This window comes from Pogona vitticeps, chromosome 4 (genome assembly GCF_051106095.1).
Source record: "Pogona vitticeps strain Pit_001003342236 chromosome 4, PviZW2.1, whole genome shotgun sequence".
NCBI lineage: Eukaryota > Metazoa > Chordata > Lepidosauria > Squamata > Agamidae > Pogona > Pogona vitticeps.
Genome location: NC_135786.1, coordinates 198,850,090 through 198,862,304, shown reverse-complemented (window position 1 = coordinate 198,862,304; position 12,215 = coordinate 198,850,090). Strand labels below are relative to the sequence as shown.

General features: G+C 38.8%; 1 protein-coding gene across 2 annotated transcripts in view; it reads right to left on the bottom strand.

Annotated features, from left to right (window-relative positions):
• The window catches only part of NKAIN3 (sodium/potassium transporting ATPase interacting 3), a 270,587-nt gene that overhangs the window by 148,041 nt on the left and 110,331 nt on the right, over positions 1-12,215 (bottom strand). For both annotated transcript variants that reach the window (XM_020811679.3, XM_020811669.3), the window contains exon 2: positions 9,728-9,865. In XM_020811679.3, the coding sequence (XP_020667338.1) occupies positions 9,728-9,865 (138 nt within the window). The remainder of the gene's footprint in view (positions 1-9,727; positions 9,866-12,215) is intronic.

The following is a 12,215-nucleotide window of genomic DNA, read 5'->3' as shown; positions in this document are numbered from 1 at the left end:
GCAGAGCTAATAATAATAATAATTTTAAAAATGAATTGAAAAATAGCTTAAGTAAAATTCTTTAAGCTGTGTCATGTTTTCCAGTGAAGAACCATTGTTGGCCATAATTCCCTAGAAGAGGCACATGGTTGCTGTTGTTGTTTTAACAGTTCTGCATCTTATTCTGGTATTCTAATTAGTTCAAGTGAACATATACGAACAGGGCTAAAGTGCCTAACCACACTTTCTAGCATGTGTTTTTCTCACATAGAGAATGGTGGGCTTTCTGTGTAATTATTAAAGGGAAAAGTATAGGGGAACTGGCAACACATGGACAAAGGAGCAGGGAGATATGATAGGGTGTAAACCCTGCAATTATCTGTATAAAGGAAGCAGAAAAATGCTGGTAAAGATTAGAGAAGAAGTTATTATAATCTAGTAGAACTCAAGATTTTAAAAATGACATTCTTCCTTTTCTGGTTTATTATACTGCATTCCTTAGGAAGAACTGGGCAGTGGGGTACAGTTTGGCATTAAAAATGAAAGAATTACATTTACACAGATTTTTCAGTTTTCACATAGGGAGTAACTTCTAAACAAATACTTTTAATCATTAATTTTATTCTATTTCTATCAAAGAATCCAAAAATAGCATAATTACAATTATAGCAAGTAATGGTACCGAATCTAATACTGTAGCAATATTACATATATTTCAACATGTAGTAATTATATCAAAGGAAAAAGGAGAGAGGGTAATGTTCTTTCAAGATTGTTGATATATTTATTTTTAAAAGAGTTTATTTTTGAAAGAGCCTTTTTACCACGGATGGTTATTGTTGTTTTCGGATGGGGCATCCTGGAATTCCTGAAGATGCATCTTAGTTTAACAAGATAAAGCTGCTTCCTAAATTTTCTTCAGCCAATAAGATAACGGTGGAGTCTCTGACAGAAATCCAACCCCCACCAGGAAACCTCTGTCAGTAGAGTCAGGAGAGAAGCTTGCTCCTTTCCTGCACTTTCCTGTGAATCCCCCAAAATTTTCTAGAAGGCTGAGAATTCTGATATTGGTATAAAAAGTTCTACCGAATGTGAATGAAATTAGAAACTCAGAAAGTTAGAGAATGTTAAAAATCTTTGTCAACGGTTTTTCTTGTCCCTGGAGATGTATGCTGGACACTTGTCCTTCCTGGGTCACTAAAGTAGCTAGAGGAGGTCTCAGTAAAGAGAGAGGTGAATGCTGCTCTTCAACAAGGCAGGATCCCAATTTGCCAAAAAGAGACAGTTGTAAGGCGGCAATTGTTCAAAAAGCCCTCCATGGATCTGAATGTACTAGATAATTACTGGCCAGTCTCCAGTATTCCATTCTTAGGCAGGGTTCTTGAACATGTACTATCCTCCTATTTCCAAAAATTCCTAATGAAATGGATTATCTCGTAGATGAATTTCAATCTGGCTTCAGCCCTGAGTATGGAAGTACAGTGGTGCCTCACTTAACGAGCACACTGTTTAATGAAGAATCCGTATAGCGATCCCTTTTTGGGGATCGCTATACGGATCTGCCCCAATCGCCGCGCTCGCTTTGCGACAATTGGGGCGTCCGGCGGCCATTTTGGAGCCGCCGATCAGCTGATCGGCGGCTCCAAAATGGCCGCCGAATGACCCGAAATGGCCCCCTATCAGTGTTTTCGCGCCCTTCCCTTGCTTACCGAGGTCGCGAAAACGCTGCGGGGGGGCATTTCGGGTCATCCGCGGCCATTTTGGAGCCGCCGATCAGCTGATCGGCGGCTCCAAAATGGCCACCGGGCGCGAAAACATCGCGGGAGGGGTAAGTTTGGATGCTTATTGGAACGCATTAAACTAAGTTTAATGCGTTCCAATAGGCTTTCCTTGCCCGTACAGCGATGTTTTCGCATAGCAAAGGTTAATCCGGAACGGATTAACCTTGCTATACGGGGCACCACTGTACAATAGCATTGCTTGCCTTGCTGGATGGCCTACACTGAGAAGGTAGGTAGGAGTGTGCGTGTTCTTGTTAGCTTTTCTAGACTTTTAGTGAATTTTAATCCTATCAACCATGGTGTCCTTCCACTTATCCTCTCTTCAATGGGATCTGGTAGAACCATCTTACAGTGGCTCAGGTCCCTCCTAGAAGGCTGATCTTAGAAGGCGGGGGAGGACTCCTGTTAGCTTGTGGTGTCCCTCAGGCCTGTCCTGTCCCTATGCTATTTAACATATACATGAAATTTCTGGGATATGTTGCCCAGAATTTTGTAGTTAACTGCAACTAACATGCTGGTGACATTCAACCCCATCTCTTCTTTTTATCTAGATCCTGGAGATCTGACTTGGATGTTATAGCACATGGCTTAGTTAGCTGGATTACTGTAGCAAACTCTATGTGGACTGTCTTTGAAGAGTACTTGAAAGGATCAGCTGGTGCACCCAGACTGCTCACCAGGGTTAGTTTAAGACAATATATAATTCCCTTCTTGAAATCTTTACTGGCTATCAGTCTGCAGGGCTATAACTAGGGTAGAGCAACTGGGGTTGTGCCCAGGCCACCAACATCTTGTAAAGTTAAAGGTTCCCCTTGACAATTTTTGTCCAGTCGTGTTCGACTCTAGGGGGCAGTGCTCATCCCCGTTTCCAAGCCATAGAGCCAGCATTTTTGTCCAAAGACAATCTTCCGTGGCCACATGGCCAGTGTTACCAAGAACGCTGTTACCTTCCCACCGAGGTGGTCCCTATTAATCTACTCGCATTTGCATGCTTTTGAACCGCTAGGTTGGCGGGAGCTGGGACAAGCGACGGGCGCTCACTCCGTCACATGGATTCGATCTTACAACCACTTGGTCTTCTGACCCTGCAGCACACAAAGTTTAGCCCACAGCGCCACCACGTCCCTACACCAACATCTAGAGGGTACCAAATTCCAGAGATTAATTTACTTGTATTAGCAAAATAAATGCCAATGTCTCTTGGTCCTTATTAACTTCTCTCCGCATTTTTTAAAGTAGGTTTCTTTTGGGAGGCATCACATTCTGCTTCTTTTTAGTTAGTAGGAGTTCATACTCAAGTGGGTGGGAGATGGTGGCCTAGAAAGCTCTATATGATTTGTTATCTGAAAGACCAAACCCTCCCTTCCCTGCCTGGAGATCTGCTTGAGAGGTCCTTCTTATGATCCTATCACCTTCAGAGGACCATTTGATGAGGACTCCAGAGAGGTCTTTCTCTTGGATGCTCCCAAGAACTGTGATTCCTATCAGAAAGAGGCTAGGCTTGCCCTCTGTCCATAAAGCCAGTAAAGCTTGCTAGCAGGCAAAGAACATTTAATTTGGCAGGCATTTGGCAAGCAATAGCCTCAAACCAATACATGTTAGCTGACATGCTAGTTTTTTCTCTTTTTAAAAGTTAACTAGCATTAGTATTTTAATCAAGAGATTTAAAGTGTGTTGTATTTTAGTAACTCAATGAGTTTAATTCTGTTTTAATATTTGTATTTTATTGTATTTTAGTTGTAATGTTTTAACTACATGGCACGCCACCTTGGGTCCCAGTCCTGAGGAAAAGGCAGCATATGGAATAAATTAAAATAATGTGATGAAAACTGTTTTGCATAACCTCTGTACAATCAGTGAATCATCTAACATTCAATACCATCTTTCATCCTTTTATGAATCCTACCACCTCTCTCACCACAGCAGAATATTAGGTTATTAACCTTTCTGTTCCAATAAAGAACCGCATTTTAAAATCCTGATTTAACAGCGATTTTCAGTCATTTGAGTTAGGTGTCCCCTGATCATCTCAGGCTTTTTAATTACAATTATCACAGCTTATTTAGGTTCTGTTCAAGATTTGGTCAAGACTTCAAATCAAATGGACTCATAGTTTAAATCAATGGCCAAGCAGCACATTCTATCTTAATAAGATAAATAAAATTCTACAACAAACCCACCAGCATCTGGAGATGGTGTTTTCTAATTACCTGTGTCATGTCCTGTTTTGAAAACTGTGTTTGAGGAAGATCTAAGGCAGATTTATTAAATTATGGTGATATAAATTTTGTTAAAAATTTAAATGTATGTAGATCTTCATGATAGAATGTATACAAACTTGCTCAGTTTTTAAATTATTTTTACTTTCCTCCTACCACTCTGAGTACTGAAAAATTTATTACCCAAAACAAAACTTTTTTGACCATAAACTGAGAAGCAGTCTCCAATTTATAAGCCAATTTTAAAACCAACTGCCTTCTGAGTAATAATAGTTTCTTGTGTTCATTCTTTCTTTAGACTTATTGATATTCTTGTTCAAATCTAATCTCTGATTGAACACAATTCTTCTTGTATTCTCGAAGGTTTTCATGTCCGGGATCTGATGGTTGTATTCAGACCCACCACAAAAAATACAACAAATGTTATGGTCAACAGAAGGGATCCCCTCACCACTGCAGGAGTATACCGGATACCTTGCAGTTGTGGACAGGTATATATTTGGAACCACAAAACGCAGCATTCACACCAGAATCAAAGAACATGAGAAACATGGCAGACTAAAACAACCAGAAAAATCTACAGTAGCTGAACATGCCCTAAAAGAAGCTGGACATGAAATTCTATTTCAAAATACTGAAGTACTGGACAACACCAGCAATAATTATGTTAGACTGCATAGGGAAGCCATTGAAACCCATAAGAATCAGCATAGCTTCAACAAAAAGAGGAAAGTCTGAAACTGAACAAGACCTGGCTTCCAGCATTGGAAAATACAGCCTGCAGAAGGTCAACAAACTCTACCCAGCCACAAGGACCACGGATCATTGCACAAAAGAGACCAGCTAAAGACACCCATCAACCACAGTGACAGATAATCTCTCCCATTTATCACAACATCCACAACAAAAACACGCTGATCACCCTATCTCCTGAAAAGGACAAAAGCTGTTCCCACAGCTATAAATACTCAACTATCCAACAAACAGCAACAGAGCATGGACAGAGTTCCTACTCCAGTCCTCTGAACATGCCGGCCACAGAGACTGGCAAAACATCAGGAAGAACAACCTTCAGAACATGGCCAAAGAGCCTGAAAAACCCACAACAACCAAAAATTCTTCTTGTTTTAATATTTGTCTTATTTTTTTAAAAAACTCACAATTATTAAAAACAAACAAACCCAATCATCTCTTATATTTACCTTCATTGCATGTCATGTTAGAGGCTGCATTGAGATGTACTGTTTCACTGGAAATGTTACTTTATTTTCTGAATGTCTTTATTTTTTTCAATGTACAATAAAATTTCATTCAGTCTTCAAGATCTAACTGATTCAGCAGATTTTTTGTTTTAACCAAGGATATACACCATAAAATAAGGTTTTAAAAAAAATTTATTTATAAAATAAAATCAGCACAATAGTAAAAAAAAGTTTATGTATAAGACCTAACCTGAAAATAAGCCCTAGTAAGATTTTTCAGGAGGCATGTAATATAAGCCCTACCCAAAAAATAAGCCCTAGTTAAGAGAAACCCTGCCCTCCACTATTGTGCAGCAACCAGAAGATGACATGACTATATTTGAATAAATGTGGATTGTTGTACATGAAAAAAATAAAACATCCCCCGAAAATAAGCCCTAATGCTTTTTTTAGAGCAAAAAATAATATAAGACCCTGTCTTATTTTCGGGGAAACACAGTAGGAACAGGAATACACACACGCAATGTCAAAAGGATGTAAAAATCTATATACAGTATATCACAGAGGTGAGAACACCCCCTCACATTTCATAAATATTTTAGTATATCTTTCATGTGACAACACTGAAGAAATGACACCTGGCTACAATGTAAAACAGTGAGTATACAGCTTGTATAACAGTATAAATGTGCTGTCCCCTCAAAATAATGCAACACACAGCCATTAATGTCTAAACTGCTAGCAACAAAAATGAGTACACCCCTAAATGACAATGTCCAAATTGGGCACAAAGTGTCAATATATTGTGTGGCCACCATTATTTTTTAGTACTGCCTTAAGCCTCTTGAGCATAGAGTTCATCAGAGCTTCACAGGTTGCCACTGGAGTCCTCTTCCACTCCTCCATGGTGACATCACAGAGCTGGTGGATGTTAGAAACCTTGCGCACCTCCACCTTCCATTTCAGGATACCCCACAGATGCTCGCAAAGTGTCATTTCTTCAGTGTTGTCACATGAAAAGATAGACTAAAATATTTATGAAATGTAAGGGGGTGTACTCACTTCTGTGATATACTGTATCATACTCAATTTAACATCAGTTGCCTAGCTCTTATGAAACCCCAAACACACATTTCAGCTACCCTTCTGATTTAAATTTTCATGCCATCCCATGCTGCACCTCAAATAATCATTTCTCACATAGTTTTCAAATGCCAAAAGCACAACCACAGATTGTTGTGGTTAAACACATAGCCTGCGGCATGTGGACAGATGACAGAGAGTACAAATATCCTGCCTAGATAGTCTAAAAGCTCTGCTTTTTTGCACAATCTTTCTACAAGAAACCTGATTTTTTTATACATACCTGCTGCATGAAAATTACGCCACTATTCTAAGCTTTTTTTAAAAAAATAGAATATTTTAAAGAATGATATTTTAAGAAATGCTCTACAATATCAACATATTTTTAGAAATGATAAAGCATTACCAGTCTTACACCATTAACATAAACATAAATGTTAAAGGCATATTTTATAAAGTACTCCAAGAGAAATCAGGAAGGAAGGAAGGAAGGAAGGAAGCAAGCAAGCAAGCAAGCAAGCAAGTAAGCAAGTAAGCAAGCAAGCAAGCAAGGTGATCTTTATACCTCAGAAGCCACTACTGATAAAATTGCAGAGAGATCTCAAATGCTGGCATTTTCAGACGCAAAAGCAATAAATGCTCAACCTTTCTAGCTAGCTACAGGTCAGGAAAACATAAAGGAAGCTAGCATTTCAAGCGGCTTTTCAATTCTTGATTTCTAAATGGCTTAAGCTGTTGAGATCCTTTACTTCTGTGTGGAGATCCATGTGAAAAAATTATATATGGACTGTACTGAAATTGTCTTACTTCACACAGAAGAAGAAAAAGAGCCCATAGTGTTTCAGATTTATTTATTCTAAAAATTACTGCCTTTCATTGTCTTTAGGTCCATCCAATAATTAATTCAAGAAGCCTCATATGACCTCCAGAAAGGGGGTGGGGGGGAGGGGAGAAAGTGTGATTTAGGTGAGCAAATTCAGTAGAGAAAAGTTTATTTTGAGTGTAATTTTTAAAGTAAAAATCATGAAATGGTAAAGCTGTACACAATGTATTATACTTCGAGATTAGTGGCACACTATATAATGGTGCTAGGGAAACTGAATGTAGTATAATTCCTATGGACTGTTTGATTCAACCTAACCATTGTGGAAATCTCAGGAACAGCCTCTACAGTGGTGCCTCGACTTACAACCATAATCCGTTCCAGAAAATGGTTGTAAGTTGAAACGGCTGTAAGTTGAATCCGCATTTCCCATTGAAATGCATTGAAACCTGTTTAATCTACAGTATTAAAGCTGATTTTGGTTGTATGTAGAGGCGCCGGTTGTAAATTGAAGCATTCGTTCCCATAGGAACTAATGCAAAAGCGGTTAATCCATCCTCTACCACTTGGGGGAGAATTTTTCTTCTTTTAACCTAAGATGACTTGGGTTTAAAAAAAGGGAAGGAAAGGAGGGAGGGGAAAATGGGGGAAAGAGGGGGAAAAGAAGGTCATTACTGGGGCACACAGACCCCTCAGACAAAGGTTTGTGCTGGTAAGCACAAAAAGAGAGAAGAGAGAAAGAAGACAATGGGGAGGGGGCAAGAGAGTTTGACATGAGTACTCTTCAGAACACCACAGTACACAAACCCTAGGAGCCACAGAATCCAGCAGCCATTATTCCAGCAAACAGAACCCCTCAGCACAAAAAGAGAGCAGAGAGCAGAGAGAGAGAGAGAGAGAGAGAGAGAGAGAGAGAGAGAGAGAGAGAGAGAGAGAAGACAATGTGGGGGAGTGATTTGAGTCTAAGCCACATTTTACAGCATGCCAGTCAATACAGCAGACCCTTGCAGAAAATGTTCTGATTAAAAAAAAAAGCCAACAATTTTGGAGTCACATTTTAAACCCACACATTTTAAAACAAAAGAGAGGTCACAGTACACAAACCCTAGGAGCCACAGAATGCAAAAATAAATAAATAAATTTTACATTTTAAAATTACAGTCTAATTTTCACATTAAATTTTAATTTAATATTATAGTCTAATTTTCATATTTTAAATCCACACTGCAAGACCCATCAGAGCACAGAAACATAACCCCCCACCTAGCCCAAACCCAAGCTGAAAAAAATACAGTGTACACACCCAGAACAGGCAGTCTCTCTGTTTTAAAAAAGAAAGCAAAAATCCAAAAAGCAACCAACTCCCCCCCAAGACCCATTGGAAATGGGGGAAAAAAAACAAACAAAACATACAAACCTCCCAAGACCCATCACATCATAGAAACATAATTCCACCACCCAGCTCAAAACCACCCTGTAAAAACACCCAGAACAGTTTTTAAAAAGCAGAAAACAGCACCTTACCTCCCTGCAAACACACACACACTCACTCCAAAGCAGAAGGAGGCAGTCCCAAGTTTCCGACAATGACACACACTACAGTGGGGTCTTGACTTGAGAACTTAATCCGTATTGGAAGGCGGTTCTCAAGTCAAAAAGTATGTAAGTCAAGTCTCCATTGACCTACAGTGCATTGAAAGCCAATTAATCCCGTAACACGCCGTTTTTGTTCCATTTTGGGTTTTTTTTCTGGTCTGTAAGTCAATTCTCAGGCTGCAAGTCAAACCTAAATTTTGCGGCCAAAGAAGTCTGTAACTCAAAAAGTCTGTAAGTCAAGCCGTCTGTAAGTCAAGGGTCCACTGTATCTAATTGCCAGGGCAAAAGAGCTACAAAGAAGCAGTCTCGTCGCCACCTACAGTTAGAAATTAGAATTTCCCACCTTTTTTCCCTGCCTTTTTCTGTTCGTAAGTAGAAGCTCCGGTCGCAGGTAGAAGCAAAATTTTGCGACCGGAGCTATTTGTAAGTCAAAATGGTCGTAAGTAGGGGCGTTTGTAAGTCGAGGCACCACTGAAGTTCTAAATTCTAGTTTGGGTTGTATGTGGATATGACAGGAGCTGTTATTCCCCTAGAGTAGTGGTTCCCAAACTTGGATCCTTAGATATTCTTGGACTAGAACTCTTAGAAGCCTTCACCATTAGTTGTGGTGGTCAGGATTTCTGGGACCTGTAATTCAAGGACATATGGTGACCCAAGGTTGGGAACCACTGCCCTAGAGAATGTTATAGGCCCTTATTATTTCAGTTTGCAAACTGAATTCAGTATCTGTTCACAAAAGGAGGACAGGAAGGGTAATTCTATGTACTGACATTATGTATTTGTAATTTATTTTAAGGCATACCTGGAGCTATTTTGTTTGAGCTGTGGATATTTCGCCTTGGGTGTTAAAGATGAGTAGAACATTGAACATGCTGATTTTCCTTTCAAAGATACATTTCTGTTTGCTGTCTCCTAACAATGCACAACCAAGGAATAAAATTGAGAGATACCCTAGAAAGTGAGCAACAAGTGTGTGCGAGCAGGAGAGCTAACAGGAGTTTTACGGGAGAGAGATACTAAGGAAACATAGTAAAGAAAACTTACCACAACTATATAACGAGGTCTGTATTGTATCGTTCCAAACAAACCCAATATGACAACTATTATGTGCAGGAAATTACCAAGGATAGGTGCCCACTGGAATCCAAGGAAGTCAAAGATCTGTCTCTCCACTGCAGCTAACTGAAAGGAAACAAAACAGAAAATAAAAATGTCTATATTTTGATTTCCATGTTATATATATATATAGAAAATATATATATAGGTTCATTTCAAGCAAGTTTGAAACTGTGGGGAAAGCTTGAAACTCTTTTTCATTAATTTTACTTACATTCAACTAGTAACAAATCTACAAGGCTATGCTATCATTTCTGGCACTTGTGAACACTTAAGAGAAATAGCACAAAAGTAGCAGCCTTTTTTGTAGAGCACAAGAAATCCACTTATTTAGCCCTGTTCTGTTATTGCCAAAGGATGAGATGACTCAAGAGTACACCAGCCCCGCGCCCTTCATCATCACTTTATCATCACATGGGGAAAATAAATGAAGAGGAAAAGATTGCTCCATCTGTGTAAACTCCACACATTTGACATTCAGGTCTTGTCTTTTCCATTAAGACGGGAATGGGCACAGTATGGGCCTCTAGATGTTCTTGGACTGTAGCTCCCAGGATTCCTTGTCATTGGCTATTGCTGGTTAAGGTTGATGGAAGTTGCAGTACAGCAACGTCTAGAGAGCTACTTTGTCTAGCAGCACAATGGAAGGTCTTAAACAACACAACCCCCTTTATGTTACAGTGTTTAGTGATACAACACAGCCATTGGTTTCACTGTGTGAGCTACAAATAGAAGTGTAATCAAATTCTCATACTTCATGAGGCTGAGCTTTTTCTATGTACATATCCCATTTTGTTGTGTCCACTATAGTGTGTATGACATAACCAAAGGGGTAAAGAAGTTTACTGGTTTAATCCTGTTATCAAAATTAACCAAGAGTCTTGTGGCACTTTAACGAATAACAAATTCCATTTGGTATAAACTCTCATGGACCGCAGACAACTTCAAGAGATGTCACTGTAGCCCACAGAAGCTTAAGCTGAATAATACTTGTTAGTCTTAATGTTATCACAAGACTCTTTGCTGTTTCTATTGCAACAGATTAACAGATCTACCCTCTCCCTGCCAAATGGCACTATTCCATTCTTTCACTTAAGTGCTACTGAGTAAGTATGTTAATAGTAAATATAGTACTGTAAGCAATTCACAGAACCTCATGTTACAGATTGATGTTCAATTGTCATATACAAGAATAGCTAGAAAAACATCTCTGTGCTGGTTAAAATGGCAACAATAATAATTTGTGTTGGTAGAATGCTGCTGATGGGAAATGTAAATATGAACGTGTGCCAAATGGTAATACGTTTACTTGTCCTAAATATCACTGAGTGCTCTGAGATCTTGGCCGTTTAAAAACCTGAACAAGAGTAGTAACGTAGCCACCACATTCCAAAAGTCAAGCAAGAGGGGAAGCTCACTTCCAAACCTGAAGTGTTTCTCACATGTCAGCCAACTCATACCTGGAATTCAGGCTTGCAGGTTTAAATGTCACTTTAGATGGCTAACATGCATATAGACTTCATGTTAGCCAACACTTTGAATGGCCTACACATCTCAAGCTTTTATTATAGACATTTTAGAAGGGAGTCTTATTTTCACATTGGAATACTCCTATGCCTACTTAAAAGCTAGAGTTGATACATTTCTTCTGCCTCCTCACACTACTTGTTTTCCCTTTACTAAATTAACGACTTATATATGCAGCCATAATGAGTAAGCAAACATATGCAAATGTTTTTGGCCTAATTTATGATTCTTACGGAGTTTCTGGAAATCAAAATACATATATACAGAGAGAGAGAGTGTGTGTGTGTGTACAGACAACCCTTTAAATGTCTAGAGATGTCAACCAGCATTCAGGCAAGTAGGCTATTCATGGAAGAAATGGGCTATGAAAACAAATCTGTTGTTTTCACAAGGGAACATTTCATAAATTGTGTTTCTTCTAATATTCCAAATGAACTAATACACTTTAAATTAATCACACACTTTTTCTGCAACATCTATTAATTCATGATCTTAAAAGGATCTCTAAATATCTAGTGCTTGCTGTGCAACATAATTATATTTCATCATACCATTGTTATTAAGAGACTGCTTTCAGGGATGCCTCTCTTTTTTGTCAGCACTGTAACAAACTCCTAATACATCAGAGAAACATAAAGCAGGCAGAAAGTATTGTTATATTCTTAGACTGACATTGTTGTTCAGTAACGTGCTGAATGGCCATTTAAAACAGGTGTCAATAAGCACAAAAGTAAATTTTACGCTGTTCTTGTTTCATCCCAGAGTTAGGCATAATATAAAATAAAAATGGATTATAACCTTTGGGTTGGGGAATGTCTGGCTTTGGACAAATCTTTATACATGCATTTTCAGGTCTCATGAAAGGCTATGAATGGATTCCATTTAAAAA